This window comes from Phycodurus eques, chromosome 17 (assembly GCF_024500275.1).
Source record: "Phycodurus eques isolate BA_2022a chromosome 17, UOR_Pequ_1.1, whole genome shotgun sequence".
Lineage (NCBI taxonomy): Eukaryota > Metazoa > Chordata > Actinopteri > Syngnathiformes > Syngnathidae > Phycodurus > Phycodurus eques.
In genome coordinates, this window is record NC_084541.1 from 876,629 (window position 1) to 894,199 (window position 17,571).

General features: G+C 42.5%; 3 protein-coding genes across 19 annotated transcripts in view; 1 reads left to right on the plus strand and 2 right to left on the minus strand.

Annotated features, from left to right (window-relative positions):
* ncor1 (nuclear receptor corepressor 1) overlaps positions 1–4,119 on the minus strand; it is a 64,141-nt gene extending 60,022 nt beyond the window's left edge. For 10 of the 15 annotated variants that reach the window (XM_061703518.1, XM_061703517.1, XM_061703515.1 and 7 more), the window contains exon 1: positions 3,983–4,118. The gene's annotated coding sequence lies outside the window, so the exon portion shown is untranslated. Of the gene's footprint in view, positions 1–3,829; positions 3,871–3,982 lie in introns of those variants that run through there. The other 5 variants (XR_009770254.1, XM_061703510.1, XM_061703520.1 and 2 more) reach the window with 2 other exon arrangements.
* Positions 4,120–4,715: 596 nt separating this feature from the next.
* Positions 4,716–14,903, plus strand: pigl (phosphatidylinositol glycan anchor biosynthesis, class L). Of its 2 annotated transcripts, XM_061701841.1 has the most exons (7): positions 4,716–4,962; positions 6,868–6,967; positions 10,498–10,588; positions 11,886–11,953; positions 12,353–12,384; positions 13,945–14,078; positions 14,540–14,903. In XM_061701841.1, the coding sequence occupies exons 1-7, from the start codon at positions 4,716–4,718 to the stop codon at positions 14,666–14,668; spliced, it is 801 nt and encodes a 266-aa protein (XP_061557825.1). In that variant the 3' UTR covers positions 14,669–14,903. The 2 variants fall into 2 exon arrangements, with proteins under 2 accessions (XP_061557825.1, XP_061557826.1); XM_061701842.1 differs by lacking the exon at positions 12,353–12,384 and having other exon boundaries at positions 4,721–4,962.
* cenpv (centromere protein V) lies at positions 14,656–16,008 on the minus strand. 2 transcript variants are annotated; one of them, XM_061701845.1, is made up of 5 exons: positions 15,854–16,008; positions 15,689–15,781; positions 15,460–15,481; positions 15,259–15,373; positions 14,656–15,049 (listed from the first exon to the last, which is right to left on the minus strand). In XM_061701845.1, exons 2-5 carry the CDS (start codon positions 15,778–15,780, stop codon positions 14,901–14,903), a joined length of 378 nt encoding a protein of 125 aa, XP_061557829.1. In that variant the 5' UTR covers position 15,781; positions 15,854–16,008; the 3' UTR covers positions 14,656–14,900. The 2 variants fall into 2 exon arrangements, with proteins under 2 accessions (XP_061557829.1, XP_061557828.1); XM_061701844.1 differs by having other exon boundaries at positions 15,460–15,529.
* Positions 16,009–17,571: the final 1,563 nt, after the last annotated feature.

Genomic DNA, 17,571 nt, shown 5'->3' on the forward strand with positions numbered 1-17,571 from the left:
CATTAGCAAATTCCAGGTTTAAGTTGTTGTTAAAAATATTTTTTTTTATAAATGACTTTTAAAATGTGTATTTTTTTCTAATTCTGATCCTGCATCATTTGTGTGTACGCATGGTCTGAAGTTCTACATTTGTTTGCAGAGTACGCCAAAATTCATGTACGAACATATTGATGAAGCACAAATTTGTGTATCAAATGTGCGTACGCACGATTCAAGCACAAATCTGTGCGTACGCACTGTTAGTGGAATGAGGCCCATTGTTGTGTGTGTGGTGTGCTGTTATGGTCATTTTGAGTATCCTGCACACTCGTGCTGTGTGACGTTACGATATATATCGTAGTGCGACATAAAAATTTCTATCATACAATATAATCCTCTATCGTTTCTATCATTATTTTGATGTGATGGGTATTACTACACTAATTTAGCATCAGAGACGGTAACACAACAACAGTCCCCTCTCTATTACATCATCCTTGTGCCTCACTCTCCAGGCATGACTAATCGATTGATGTTAAATCCAACTATTACCCGACTGTAAAAGGTGGATCTGTAAAGTTGGAACATGACGTCCTGAAGAGGCGACGGTTACTGTTACGCTGGTGACTTGTGGGATGAGTTCAATAAATGGCGTCTATGCAGCGTGCATCCGTACCACAAGAGTATGAGTTTACTCGTTTTTGTGTAACAAGAGTGAGTTTAGATGCCTACACCTTAGACTACTCTAACAATGTATACGCAATGACTGGAGGTTAAAGTCACTGCAGCAATGCCACTACTTTGCGACTTCAAGATCACATGCGTTACATTTTCTTCCATTTAAACTGGCAGAGATAAACTGAGCGTTCGCTGACAACACAGATCACCCTGTTGGTGAAACTGACATGAACAAAACTATTTTATACCATCTGTATTGTACAGCTAAAACCAACATTTGAGAGCTTTCACCTTGACACATTGATTATATTGCAGAATGGAGACAACGGACGACTTGATTGGGCTTGCTTCCCTTTGATGACTGATTACTGTAAAACTTTTGTAAACCAAATGGTGCCTCAACTGATCTTGCAGCAGACCTCAGATGAACCCGAAGGTGAAGGAGCCAGCTATTCCAGAGTTGCCAATTGCACACGGTCTGCTGATGTAAGACTTTATTTTGCGGTGGCAAAACCTCTGAATCATCTCTGATCCGACAGGACATCACGGGAGTTGTACGATCTCTTCATTTTTCAGGCATGTGTGTCATGGTTAGTTTAACAGTAAAAATTCTACATTCCACAGAATTTTTTTTTCCAAACACATCATAAAAAACACCCGTGGGGCAACTGAGGCTTTTAAATCAGCGTCTTTAGATGGTAACGTGTAAGTGAAGGATAATCTCAGATGCTTAATATGAAGGTCAATGACAGGCTTGTGCCCTGGTGACTGGCGAACAGTACAGGGTATAACTCGCATCTCACCCAAGGTCAGCTGGGATATGTTCGAGCTCAGGACAGGACAAGTGCTATAGAAAATGGATGGATGAATGAATGAAAGGTTAGCACAACACGCTTTGGTCAAATAGTGCCAAAATTCGATCAGCGGTCTATTTGCAACAGGTCCAGACTTCATAGTCTAAACAGTATGTTGAAGTCCTTAAATGGGACACTGGTTTTATTTCATGTAGAAATACTCTGTGTTCGACATGAATTGAAACAATGTGAATAAATGTATTACTTGCGCTATGAGTGCTGTTTTTGTTATGTTGAGATGAGCAATGTCCATCCATTTATTTTTGACACCGCTTGTCCTCATAAAGGCCGCAGTTCAGCTGCGACCTATTCGAGCTGACTTTGGGCAAGAGGCTGGGTACAGCCAATCACATTCACACCAATGAGCAATTTAGAGTATTTCATTGACCTAACATGCATGTGGGAGAAAACCCACGCAAGTACAGGCAGAATGTACAAATGACACACAGGAGGCCTGAAGCTCAAAATTGTGTGGCAGATGTGATAACCGCTAGGACCACCGTGCTGCACACACACGTATATCTCGCAACGTTTGGAATACAAAATGTTTGTTTTATTTGAACACCGCAGCAATAAGGCCAAATAAAAAAAAAAAAAATTAGGATATGGAATATTTCTTGAATTGCTGTAAACTTGAATTTTGTAAATGTGCACTAGTATCGGGTTCAATTTTGTCACGTTCCAGTGAAAAGACATTTTTAATCCAAAGTAAGTCATTAGTTGGAGCTACGTGCTGTAGGTCACCTCTCTCACCGAGGATGGGTTTGAACCCCGAAACATTTTAGAGTGTAACTTCATAGTGATATTTGGCACTTTGTATTGACTTTAGGACTATTTTCTACAGTATTTTTTTATTGAGATGTACTGTATGCATCTTGGCGGCACGGTGGACGACTGGTTAGAGCGTCAGCCTCCCACTTCTGAGGACCCGGGTTCAATCCCCGGCCCCGCCTGTGTGGAGTTTGCATGTTCTCCCCGTGCCCGCGTGGGTTTTCTCCGGGCACTCCGGTTTCCTCCCACGTCCCAAAAACATGCATTCATTGGAGACTCTAAATTGCCCGTCGGCATGACTGTGAGTGCGAATGGTTGTTTGTTTGTGTGCCCTGCGATGGGGTGGCAACCGGTTCAGGGTGTACCCCGCCTCCTGCCCGATGACAGCGGGGATCGGCTCCAGCACGCCCGCGACCCTAGTGAGGAGAAGCGGCTCAGAAAATGGGTGGATGGATGTATGCATCTTAAGTCTTCCTTCCCACCAAGACACAGCCTGTACTTTCTGACAGGGAGATGGGATAACAATGGAAATTAGCCTTGTGACTGTAGCCTCGTAGTGCATTTACATTGTTCTAACACTACTGACATATTCATTCATTTACACTACCGGCCATTGAAAGAATAAAAACTCATCTTAATCTCAAACCTATTCTTATGACATCCAGTCGAAGAGATGCATTAAAAAAAATCTTTACTACGTATTCATACTTTTGCAGTGGTGTCACACACGTGACAGAGGCTAAGTATTGAAAACACCTCTCAATACAGTTATTGTCTGATCTCGTTTTAATTAGATTGCACCGATGTACCTAATGAAATGGCCAACAAGAGTATGTATGTACAGTACTGTACCAGGAAAATAGGACAAAAAAACTGTTTCAATTAGGACCTCTGCATTGCAAACGCACCACTCGCTGACCTCTTACAATCCAGATTCTTTGCTACTTCCTAGTTCCAATGTTCTTTTTAAACATTAAAATCAACAGATTAGTCCAACAACACGGACATGCTCACCGGCTAACGTTTAATCTGTTTCCCGTCCACATGATACGTTTGTTTCGTGTTCAATGAATTGAGTTTTATGGTAAAAGGATCGCAAATGTTCAGTAGATGAAGCAGTTTGGAAGGAGCTTCATCTCGTTACGGTCATTGGTTAGAATAATGCGTTTGCTATAGCTATCGCTTCTCAGTGACGTTTTTAGCATGACTGGTTTTGATCAGGATTCGACAATTGTAAGGCTATAATCTTCAACGCAAACCCCAGCAGCAATGCTTTGCATATGAGTGACATCAACGCCGGTGAAAATGTTTATCATTCTACTTAAGGACACTCATCCCACATCACTACAGCTGTACTTGTTGTCGCTTATTTGGGAGGGTGGCCCTACTATCGCAATAGAAACATTTCTCCAGGATCAAATGACACACGCACCATAATAAAGAACCAAAAATCGTACGTGTCTGCAGAACTACGGGAGTAAGAGCACAATATTGAAGGTGGTGTTGTTGTTGTTGTTGTTGTTGTTGTCGCTAGCAAGCTAACTTACGCGTATTTCACCTTTGAATTCGCGACCACGTCGCCATCTTGCAAGCAGATTTTCATCCTACACCCGAGCACTTGAATAGCATAGCCCTACGCGTGTTGCTTTGCCGAGTTTAAAAAAAAATAAAATAAAATAAAATAAAAGATTTGCACTCACCTCATATTTAGACAGTTTACCAACGATGGGAACGGTATCTGTAGGAAGAAAAGTGTGCAGCTGTTTTATAGAAATCCGCGGGTAACGGGCCGAGGACGACTGGGCAGACTAGGCTGCGCCGCATTTGTCGCTGTATGTCCTTACAGGTCAAAGTAAACGCTCCTTGTTTGGTTTGATTCACAACCATGATTACGATTATTTTGCTTTCATAAAAAACTACAATCATTATTTTTTAACTTTAAAATTATTGGTAGCTTCTTGTATAAACGATTGCATTTTTTTTTAATGGTGGGTATTTATGTATCTGCAAGGATAAAGCCGTGTGCTAGCTAAATCGTCCCCGTCCCCACCCCCAAACACTGAAATGTTTTTGTAATTATTTTTACATTAATATGAAAAAAATATTGAAATATAACATTTAGTTTTCTTACTTTAACTCCGTAAAAATATTTATCCTGACAGTTGCCTTTATTTTTCTTACAGTGTTTATATGTACATAAGTTAGCAAGCAAAAGTGGACGTGACTTGGAATATAAAAACACTTGAATTTAATAACAATTGTCAGGGAAAACATTTGTTTTGCAAATTAATTCGACAATTTCACTTCATTTAATTGTGGAACTAATCTTACTACACTTGTCCTAACACGGTTTGTTTATGAGTACGGTAAAAAAAAAAAAAAATATATATATATATATATATATATTTTTTTTTTTTTTTTTTTTTTTTAATGATGTTCATGTGGTTGGTTGTGATCGTAGTTGTGGCATATGTGGTTTGTTTAAAATGCATTTATTATCGACATCGGCGATCGTTAAAACATGGAATCAGTGCTTTACCCAGTTTGGGAAGACACGGGGTGGAAATTGAATGTCTTGTTGTAACCGCGCATCCGGATGATGAATGCATGTTCTTTGGACCAACGATCATACGCCTTATTGAATGTAATGTCAGCGTGCATGTGCTGTGTTTATCGGAAGGTACAGTAAACCCCACATTCTTGTTCCTATGAAGTCTACTTTATGATGAGTAGTCGTGCGTTTGCTTAGTTTCTATGTGGCTAGATTCCAGCTGTACGATGACATACACGGTATACTGTTGCAAATGATGAACCTCAATTTGAAGCCTATTCAAACACAGCAAACCGCCACGTGCGAGAGACTTAATGCTCACCCCAATCATGGATAAGAGAGTTGTGAAATCGATGGCGTACGGAAGGTAATACAGGGTGTTCTCGGTTTACAACTGCGTGCCGTTCCTACGACGCGAGTTGGTATGTCGGTCGAAACGCGTCGTAGTTGATCGCTAACCTTGGCTAACGCTGTTGTAAAGTCATATAGGTGCATCTCAATAAGTTAGAATACGGTTACTGTATCGCAGAAAAGGTCATTTATTTCAGTAGTTCAATTCGAGAAGTGAAACTCATATTACTCGGATTCATTAAATGCATAGGATTTGATTTTATTTATATACTTGCATTTTTTGGGATGAAGCAATTCGTGCTAATTTCTACCTCCAAAATCATGAAGATTGTTTCCTATGTAATACTGTAATTTTGTGAGGTGTTGAACTTTGGGTTTTCATTTGACGTAAGATATGATATATTATCATAAAAGAATCAAATTGAGCGCTATTTCTCTCTGTTAAGGGAATATATGGTGTATAGATTTACAGATTTGCCAAAACAATATGTTAGTTTCACTTTTTGAATGTAACTACTGAAATGAATGAGGTTTTCCACACTTTTCTAATTTCTTGACAAACTCTTTGAAGCCATACTGTAGATACAAACAAATTGAACTCAATATGGCAGTAACTTAGCGTGCCTTTCTAGTCTGTGTTGATTGTACATACACCCGTCTTCATCTTGAAATGTCATCGTTTCAATGAATATTTGTAGGAAAGATACTTGCATGCAAAAAGGATGAATGAAAACGTACAACCTGTATCGGGTAACTTAATTAGACCTTCTTTTCAATGTACATGTCCGCCTGTTCCATGTTTCAGTCATTTGTGCACGACTCGCTGTTCTTTAACAAGGAGCCGAACTGCAAATTTTACAACAGGTGTTTGATCCATGAATCAGCCGATTAATTGACGAGTATGTGCCTTTCTGTGACTCTTCCAGTCTCTTTGTATCTCTGTTGCAACCATCTGATGACACTCTGTGACACTCTAAGCTTCCGTTTGAGAACATCCTGTTTAAAGCCTTGCAAACTCGTGATCAATTGTTCGATGTTGGCTTGGTTTTCTGATGTCAAAATGTGAACAACATGACGAAGAGCACTGTGTAACTACCAAATACCGCATAACCGAACGGGGAAATGTTTTGGTCCATTTATGTATCAACCATCCATTTTCTGTATCGCTTTGTCCTCACTGGGGTCGCGGGCGTGCCGGAGGCCATCCCAGCTATCTTCGGGCGAGAGGCGGGGTACACCCTGAACCGGTCGCCAGCCAATCGCAGACGTGTCAAACAGCTGTTGTGAATTTGGCGGTCGCACTCCTTGTTACGGAACATCCAGTTGTGAAAAAAGTACTGAAACGTCGACCGGTGCATTTTAGATTCAACTGAGATTTAATCTGAAAGCCAAACGTCCCGAACTTGTTTGCATTGTGTATTTCTATAGAAATGATTTCATGACATCATAGTTGAATTTAAATTAGAGCAAGATGCCCGGGGACTGCAACAATGCCAAACTCATGCTGTAACTCAATGAATGAATTGGGGCTAATTCCCAAATGACCTCATTTGTTTGGCATTTTGAGTTTGAGGAATGCAACATTTAATACAAAACTCTACAATGCCTTATATTTCATCATATTTTACTGACATTTCGATACACTTGCAGCCTTATTATATGTGTACACTGATTTGATTCCAGGGAACTACCACAATGAAGGTGCTCAGCGCAAGCAAGAACTTTTCAACAGCTGTGCTAAATTGGGGATACCATCCTCCAGAATTACCATACTTGACCACAAGTAAGCAATACATGGATGTGGAAGAACATTTGCTCATTGAAAGTGCATACCGTTAAATAGTCCATTTGTTAGATCGTATTTCCCATGTGAAACGGGGAAAATGCAAAAATTGTGCATCAGTTCTCACAATTGCATATTAGATTTGTCTTCATCTCCTTAATCACGACCACACGCTCGATGTTGTGTGAAGAGAACGTGATATTTCTCTATTTCCATTGGAAATGTTTTTCAAAGCACCTCCAGGCTCCTGCCGCCTTTCATATGAATCTCTATGGATTTGTCCGTGCGTGTGCGCGACTGCATGTGAACTTTGATCTCAGAGCCGTATGCGCTTGGATTGCAGCCCATTTGTGTGTTTTGGTGTTCGAGCACACATATAATCAGCACTCTGCAAGCTCCAACGTTCGACTTGACTCTCTCTCGCTGCAGTTCTCACCCTTGCAACCCCCACATTCCCAGCTCATGTCGGCTCCGTTTTGGCAAAGCTCCGAAGCGCTGCTAATGTAGGTCATGCCTCAGTATTTGACTTGGTGGGTATGTGAGTGCCTCTCACTTGGAGAGTGTCTTTGCGTGGCCAGCCACACTTTGGCTTTGCTCTTAACCATCTGCGGCCATGTCTTGAACTTCCACTGAGCACAAAAGAATGTGGTGTCAAAATCCAGAGGCTTCATTATTGTTTGGTCTGCCAATAAACTAACGTGGAAATTCGATGGATTAGACATGGTGATCAGATGATCCTAGCAGAAGCATTCAGAACTTTGTCCACAAGGATTTCCTTCAGGTTCCATGGAGGCTAGTTACTTGTATTAATTCTTACATTTATTTGCTGCGGGTTTCAGTAGTGCAAAAATTCCAGATAAGATTGCAGCCAGCTTCTTGTAATAACATCTTCGATGGATCCCAGCTGCCAACAAAGCAAACAACAAACCTTGTTGAATTTACCAAGAAGATTGATTGCTTGCTAGAAGATTGACTTGTACTATTAATGTACCCTCTCAATGGGCACTCCTGATGGAAATACCTGTATAATGTATTATTAGTATAACTGTCCAAATTCATGTTGATGTGTGACAGTATTTGCTTTGCTTCAATTAAATCAACTTTATTTCAGCTTTTAGCTGCATTTCTATCTTTGCCACTATTTCAGTATAGCTGAATAGACCGATTCTAATCCTGCGAGGAAGTACTGTGCAGGTACAGTATTCTCTCGCTTTCCCGTTCTCACTGTGGGAAGTGGAAGAAGACAATGCCCGACGACATGTCAATCCACTTTGAAAATGGGATTTTCCCATTATTGCTCATGAATAGGACAGCTGTGTTGACAGAATCTGGGGCCCCGGCCTCTGCATTTCGGAGCCATTGTGATCGAGCTCAGTCGGAACACGTTGTGCCGCCTCTCCGCTAGCGCTGGCTTGACCTCGGTCTGCTCCCGGCAATTGATTCGAACTGCTCACTGCACACATTTAACAGTGTCGTCTTTTATCAGGCTGAACCAAGTCTTCCCTCGCCGTTTCTCACTCATCTCCAGTTGCTGACTTCTGCCTATGTTTTGACTCATACCATACATTTGACAAAACATTTACATTGGCAAATAACTGCAGCCTGCAACCAACGCTATTCACTAAAAGTCGAGGCTATTCGGCTTACGGGTGCAATTTCAGGATGAAGCTATAAAGTGCACGATAGTCTTTACAGGTCAACTGTATATTAAGCGCTTCAGGTGGAAAGGTCGCATGGCAAAACAGTTTCCGCTGTTGAGATGTTAGCTACACCTGACTGAAAAATAACCTATATTGTTGACGGTGTGATACCCTGTGGTTGTGTAATAGGTATATTCGGTCGTTCCACCCTTTACGGGGCCCTTTCCTTTATATGTTCGGTACTTTTGGGGGTCAAAATGGCATCAAAGGTTTTTGACTTCTCAGCGACGACGAGCTCCTCCAGCCAACAGCGCGGTGTGCCACTATGTTCGACATCTACTCAGTTTGGAGTTTTAACACGTTTCCCGTGTTGTCGCTAGGTGCTGACATGCCGGCTGGAGGTTAACGTGCCACCTTACACAGGACGTGGAAGTGCTGCTGTGTGCAGAGAGTCCATTGATCACCAGTACTCCGCTTCAAACGGGATGTTCACAGAGGGAACTGGCCACTGAGTTTAGACTGTCACAGAGCGTCGTCAGCAGGTTGCAACAGTGATACAGAGAGACATACAGAAATGCCACAGAAAGGCATAGACGAGGGCATCCTTGGAAATGTATTGGTCGATTCGTGGATCGAACGCCTGTTGTGAATGTTGTAGCTCAGCTCCTTGTTAGAGAGCAGCAAAATGTGCTGAAACATTTGAACAGTTGGATGCGCGTGCGAAAGTTCGGAGAAGGTCGAATTAAGTTCACGTCAAGGTTATAGTGAATCTTAGCTTTGTCCTGAAATTTCATCCAAAAGTCCAATATCAGCAACTTTTTTGTGTGAGTCGTGCATATCATGCAATGCATTGCTGTAGCCCACGCTGTGACTGTGCGCACAGTAGTTTAACGTTGCTACAGGCCAATCGCCCATGTGATCAGACGAAACAAGCCCTGTTTGACACACATACACGCACACGCATACACACACAGAATCCCCTCACTGGGCCAAAGTTCAGCAACTCCACACAAACGCCTGTAAGCAATTAGACATCCACATATAAAGCTACAAGTGGTAGATGGGTAGGTTATTTTAGGACATTTTTCTGTGTTGCCATAGTGACGCCAACACTCGGTCTGCTTGAGGAAAGCTCAGGTGTCTTGTGTCTTTTGTTAATGTCCAACGTCCCTCTCGCCCTGACGCGAAATGTCTCAAATAACAGCTGAATTAATGCAGTCGTGATGAAGACCGCACCGACGCGCTGTCATACGAGGCAGAAGAAGCCTACTCGCAAATAATCACTTGCCAGTTTTCGGAGAACTGGGTGGAGGAGTGTAGCCTAGTCAAATGTTGAGCTCCATTCGTTGAAGAGTGAAAAGCAGCTATTGCTTATGCCTCATAGGCTCCCAATTGAAATGACTTGTTAATTCGAAGCAGAATCCATTTGGGTTGTTCTGGTTACATAGCTACAACACATGATGTGATGTTAGGGCGGTACGCAGTAGTGGAGTCCCATGATGGCGGACCTATCTGTGAACCGCAGCCCCTCCTCCCTCCGGCACGGCGACCCCTGTGCACAAAGCCTGACCCTCGCTGGCAGCCAATAGATTTGTGCCCTAATCCATCGCTCTCATCTACTGCGACAAAATAAAAAGAAAAATGAGAGTAGACGTGGCCCTGCCTTCTTTATGCATATCTGAGGGAACATCAATAGCAATCTGGGATGTTTCATGGTGTTCTCCAGCCCGAATATCCCAACTTTCCAACAATTTCTCACCCTTGTTGCAATTCATATACACTTTGTAACTCCTGTGAGGTTACAATCCAGACATGATGCGTGTCAGTAAAATCCTGGCGCAATATCGCTGCAACCAAGTGAAGCCAGAATGCTTTTGTTTTGCCTTCCAGGAAACTTCCAGACCATCCCAAAGCAGAATGGAAGGTCTCCCTCGTCGCCTCGATAATTGCAAAGCACTTGAGAGCTCGCGCTTTCGACATGGTATGCACAACTCAAGTCTCCTTTGTGATAACTCACACGTTCCATTCTGCCAAAGCAACCTACATATTATTTGCTTAAGTATATGTTTTGGAACCACAGCGCTTCTCTCCTGTTTTACTGTGGTTTCTAGAAAACTCTTGCAGGCTACCTATTATTCCTGCTCAAGCGTGACTATATTTGGAACCCTAACCCTAAAATACACGGGGAGCGTTTTGTTCAATTTGTGTGTTTACAGACAGATTCATATCAACCCTGGTGCAGTTCAGTGGGATGAGCTAATGGTCATATAGAAAATCAAAGAATCGTTAGCAAGATGATCTCAACAAGAGGCCAAAGTAGTGAAAACTTCAACGAATAGGGTGCAGCAACACAAACATGTAGTTAATTACTGAAGGAGAATCATAAGTGAATTAGTGACTTCACAGTGGGTTACATGCTGCTGTTGTTGGGGGTGGGGTTGGGGGTGGGGGTGGTCCTCAAAAAGGACAAGAAGACGTGCCAATCTCCTCCCATCCTGTTAAGCCAGCAGGGGAAAAGAGGCTCGTGCGCAGTCTCGGTCATGTCCTATTGTCCGAAATGACATACGAGACAATGAGCAAGTATATAGAATGGCCTTTTGGCGTTGCGCGCACCGGTACACGAGCCGCAACGTTAAACAAAATGTACAACGTTTTCTGTAGGTAAGCCCCTCAAAACCAAAACTGCAACCTTACTGTAGCAAATAAACACAAGTGGAAAGTGTCGCCCCAAGTAACACGGACGCACACAGCGTTGCTAGCGTATTCGGCGCGATACGCGTGTGCCGATCCGAAGCCTTCGATGTGTGCGGAATTGATTTTTTTAAACTCAATAAATAAAGTGAGTAACATAGAGCTCATCACAAACAAATCAACAGTAAATTTAGCTTCGAATACCGGAGATGAGAATGTGACACCCCCAGGTGCGAATTGTACTGTATTAGTATTCATATTATTTGTATTATTCCGTCGTTCATTTTTGTTTGTGACCTTTCTTAACATTTAAGTAGGCTTTTCTGCATGCCGACAAAATATGCTTAGTGGCAAATGGCAAGTTTAAAGGTAGCTTTTTTTTTTTTAAACTTCAAGCGTGCAAGCGTGCGCACAGAAAAGGGCTTCTAAATATCAGGTACAGCTGCCAAGTGCCCACGCATACGGCCGTCAGAAAGCCGTCAACTCACCTGAAAAAGGGTTCTACCTCGAGGTTCGCCCTCACGCACCGTCGGATACCTGGATTCTCTTCTTGCGCCCGCAGAGTGACGCATATTTTGTTGTTTTAGGTACTGACCTTCGATGGAAGAGGAGTGAGTGGCCATAGCAATCACGTAACAATTTATAAAGCTGTCAGGTAGGCTCCATTTCAAGGCTTTGGTGTTTTGAATCTACCAACATTCCGCCCTGTTAATATTTAAACACCATCTTATCTTGGACAACATGGAAAAATAAAGGCACATGAAAACATTCATTTTGCCCAAAACATTCCCCCGCGAAGACACACACACACGCGCGCGCACATTTCCACCATATTTTTCAGGACTGCCGTGTTTGGGACATGGCAAACAGGATCCGATTTTTCGGACATTGAATGATTTTGTGTTCCAATCAGAGAAAGCGAATCTCTCGTTACGCACGCTGGCCAATGTACGCTGCTCATTTCTGTCCACATTGTCAAACACTAGCCGCACGCTTTTGATTATGTTTGCCTCGTGGATCTTTTCAACAACTTGTTCTTTGTCTCCGTCGACAGACACCTCGCTTCTACTGACCAACTACCCAACGGTAAATTGGATACCTTTCCATTATTTTTCCACTTTTGTCTTCAAGGGGTATTTGCTGACGACACATCCATCTCACATGTAAAAACGCTCTTCATACCAGTTTCTTCCATCCATCCATTTTCTGAGCCGCTTCTCCTCGCCTATCCCAGCTATCATCGGGCAGGAGGCGGGGCACACCCTGAACTGGTTGCCAGCCAATCGCAGAGCACATGCAAACCAACCATTCGCACTCACATTCACACCTACGGGCAATTTAGAGTTGTCGATCAACCTAGCACGCATGTTTTTGGGATGTGGGAGGAAAGCGGAGTGCCCGGAGAAAAGCCACCCAAGCAGGCACGGGGAGAACATGCAAAGTCCACGCAGGCGGGGCCGGGGATTGAACCCGGGTCCTCAGAACTGTGAGGCAGACGCTCTAACCAGTCGTCCGCCGTGCCTGCTACCGGTTTCTTTTTCATTTGAAGAGTGTCTTCAAAAGTAAGTTCCTAATGTACCTCCAGCATTAAGACCCCGAAATAATGTAGATTTGGAGCAAGATACGTTTTGGTTGTTAATGTATAGCGCCCTCTTGTGCACGCTACAGTTGCAAGGCGTCATTAAACGTTACCGGCTGGCATGGCATTTTTATTTGTAATGTGCTCTACTACTCTATAACACATTTCATTCACAAGGTGCCTTACAGCAGAGGTTCTCAATATGTTGGTACCCTTACAAGGCCGAAGGTTTTCCAAGGACCCCCTCGTCATCCTAACGCCAATTAAACATAACTGACATGTGCATAAATGCCATGGTAATTCTTTGTTTGTGAACGTTTCGACCGAAATATTCATGAGCTGTTTCATAGAAAGGAACTTGAGCAAATTCCGTCTAGTTTAATTCAACGTTGCTAGCTGACGAAAACGGGCAGTGTTGCCAACTTTGCGATTTGGATGCTGTATTTTGCATCTACAGACTATTTTTCCGAAACATTGGCAATCGACTCAACAAAGATGACAGTCGGAGATCAGACATTTAAAATAAGCACCAAAATACTAAATGACTGTTTTTGTTTAGTTTTACAGTCATCACTTCGAGCAAATAATTGATTCGCACGTGTTGAATTGAAATGAAAAGATCATTTTGTCATCGTTAGGGTTGCAGAGAACTGGAGCCTATCCCGGCTGGGCAAGGGCGGGGTACACCCTGGATTCATCGTCAGCCAGTCGCAGGGCACATACAGTACAGACAAACAACCATTCACACTCACATCGCTCGAGGGAGGACTTTGAGTCTTCAATTAACCTAACATGCGTGTTTTTGCAATGCGGGAGGAAGCTGGACTCTCCAAATAAAACAATACAATACAGAGCAAGAGAACAAAGGAAGGCACGAACACAGATTCCAACCTTGAACCTCAGAACGGTGAGGCAGACATGCTTACCACTCCTACACCGTGCTGCCCTGTATATTCCTCATGTAACGTCATTTGTTAAATGCAAATAACACTAGGGAATCGTGTTCAAAGATTGAGCGCTAGTAAGGGCAACAGCTGACAAAAAAACTCTCTCTTCCTGTTCCCCAGACTGCCGTTTGTTCTCCTTGGTGACTGTTGGTCTGCTCAGGAAATATGTTTCCTTCTTCGAACTTCCTCTCAGCTGGCTGCTTCCCTCATCACTCTGCTGCATCGTCGGCGCAAAGGGCTACAGGCAGTGCAAAGTAAGCCTTGAACATACAGGCACAGCTCAATGAATTGGAACCCGGGAGAAAAAAAGCATTCATTTAAGTACTTCCACGTTATAGAGATTCATTAACCCTTGGGGGAAATACTTTTCAGAGGGCAAATTCCGCCAAATTTCCACATTAAAAACAAATCATTTGGATTGTTTCTTGTTCCTTACATCATAGTCTAGTTTCTAGAGATGATGAATTTGGGCTTTTTGTTTGCGTTCAGCTATAATCACCAAAATTGTACGTATCTTTAAAAAAAAAAAAAAAAAAAACACTGAGTGTAGTACATCTCTACGAATTTCACTTTTTGAATTGAACGACCTAACTAATTCATTAAGCTTTGAAACTATTCCAATTTATTGAGAGAAATCCATAAGCTTGACTGCTATTAGCTGCTAGGATGATTTCAGGTTGTATGTATCCTAATCTCGAAAGTTTCCTTTTTTCAGGCCGCCATGCTTTGTCATCACACTCAACTTGTTTGGTTTCGGTATCTGTACATCACCTTCTCGCGCTACATGTTTGTCAACACATTCCAGATGATTCCACAAGGACCAAAGGTTAATCAAATATATTAGGTGAGCCAGATATGACCCAGCTATTTATGAATACAATAAGATGTCAATACAAGTGGGATGAATAATTAGGTCACCGGTGTAATGCAATCCGTGACCTAAATATACTTGCAATATTCCTCAGTTTTAGCTCCCCCCAATAAAATAACTTTGTTCAGTCATTATTGTTTCCAAGAAAAGGCATTCTGTACCATTTTTCTGGCATAGTGCTGATTAAAAACAACTGACAGTAAAATTATTTGGTCTCTTGAATGTCTTTGTTGTGTTTTGACATGTCTTTGATGGTCTTGTGCGCTTCCATGCTTTCTTCCCACTTGTCCCCCAAAAATGTCTCTTCTGTGACACTTTGCACAGTGCCTGGATCCAGACAGTGTGGAGCGATGCCTGCGAAAAAAAAGATTCATGACAAATTTGAACCAAAAGGCTTTTATCCTCTATATTTTATCAACAGGCAATAGCATGGAGGATTTTAGTTTTTGGAGTGGAAAACTACAATAAACTCACAGCATGATCAGTTTGGTGTTTACAGACTAAACAAAATACTGCATGTTTACGTCACACGGAAGTGGTGTGCAAGCAGTTGTCCGCCGTACCATATCCGTCAGGGTTAGAGCGTGGTGTGTAGAAACTCTGAACGCCACACTTTTTACAGAAGCTGTGCTTTGCTGCGTGAGTGTTAAACGTATACGTGGTCAGATGATCCTCACCCTAGAGCGGGAGAAAAAGGAAGGGAGGAGTTGAAAACATGACTCCTCTTATATTTCTTGGAGGTTTTTGGAAAGAGGGATCCCTACCTGCACAAGTATGAAGTTGGATCTGGGGACGATGAAATGATGGTTTTGTTTCTTAGTACAAATACTACAGCTGGAAATGACAACGAATTCAGAAATAATAATGGCACAATAAGTTTATACGATAGCCTCTGAATCGCATGGGAGCATTTTTTTGTTTGTTTTTTTTAATTGTCATTGTAACACTGATGTTATTGTGTACTCCTAAAATACAATAATCAAATATTCATACTTGCAATGAAAAACATGGAGGTGTGGAGAGCTCCACACGTCAAACCTAACAGCTCCACAGTGGCAGCCACCGGAGTGTTTCACAAGGTCCATTCTGACACAACAGGAAACAGTCACAATGAAGTCAGCAGTTACATGGGAAATGTGATTGTATTTAGTAGGTCACCTCAGAAAGCAGCAAAACTGGACCGGCTCGTACGTCGCCAAACGTGCGCACTCGGAGGCCCCACCTGAAACGCGTCAAAGGCCGTCAAAGGTCATTTACATAAGTAGGCTGTCCTCATTCACAGCAACTGACTCCTCTCAGCTCCATTCGAATGTGATCACCTCAAACATCTCTGTCGTTCAGAGCCCCGAATGCATTCTTTTCACGTGACGCACCAGTGCGAGGGATCGGCCTTTTTCCTGGAACACTTTTGAGGCCCGCTGTAATTATTTCCAAGCGAAGGGAAGGGCAAAGTACAGCAGACTTGCACAAACAAATTCCTCCAGGGTTGAACTAGTTCAGCCTGACACACAGCTCTGTTTGTTGGGTGGCATATCACGTGCTGCTACATGATACGTTGTGACCCAAATACACAAATACGAGCTGTATCCTATCATATCATCGGCCATAAATAGAAAGTCACGGGGCCACAAACCCATATCTAAGTATTTGCTTTGAGTCGATTACTTTATATGACAAAAAGAAGGGTGTCAAAACCAAAGTAGGAGTCCATACTTTTATTGTCGAGGTTTTCCTGTACACACGTGAGAGACACCCTTGTATACTGTCCATGGTGTCCATTATAATGTCCTTTTCATCCATCCATTTTCTAAAGCGCTTGTGCGTGAGCTGGAGTCTATCCCAGCTGACTTTGGGTGAGAGGGAGCCAGCCAGTCACGACACAAACGTGTCCAGACAAACAGCCGTGTATACTGTGATACCACTTGAGTCTTCAATGAACCTCACGTGCATGTTTTTGGAACGTGGAGGGTGTCAGAGTAATCGTACAAATACTTTTAAGTAGATGTTTCAGGTATCTGTATTTTACTTGAGGCGGCCTAGTTCTTTTCCTGATGCCTTTCTACTTTTACGCACCACCTTTTAAAACAACAGTAGCAACAGATTCAGAGAAGATAGTTATTCTCCATACCTGGCCTTATTGAAGTAGTTAATGAAAGCGGGCGCAGTTTTCTTTTTCATCGTGCCAAATTATCAAAACGGGTATTGTACATCATCGACAGTACAAATTCAGTAACCAGTCGAATGAGTATTGTCTATATTTACCGGTCTTTTACTTAAAAACCGACTGTGAGGAGCCTAGCTTTTGCCATCTGCTTAATGTACACGCGTGGTGTTTCATAGGGAGCCGTGCTAATATGAAATTGAGTTGAAGTGGGGCTAGGTGCACTGGTAGCATGTGTTGACCAGACACAGTTAAGTGCGATCAAATTGATCCCCATCGGCATTCGGGCCTCTCACCTCACTGCCATTTAAAGTCCTTGACGCTTGAACGTTTCAACCAAGTCTACCTGCCAAAAGAAAATAGTACAGTACTGCGTCAATGAAGAGCCCTGTATAATGTTTGACAAGGTCTGACGTGGCCTTGTTTATTGTTCTTACTTGACCGTAGTCGTCGACATTGAGTTACAGTATTACTGCTCAGCAACCAATGGCAAGTCAAACAAACAATCATTCCATCCAATCAAAACGGGAAGATTCGAGTTGCCTGAGTTCCTTCGAGAAAATTATCGCAAGAAGGACCTTAGTACCACTTGGTATTATTACGCGGGGCCACCCAAGTTCAAAAATAGCGTTTTCGAATTACTGTGTTATTGATAATTGACTGCATATATTCTTAAAATGCTCTTAAAGTATAATGAGTGTCAATTAAATAAACC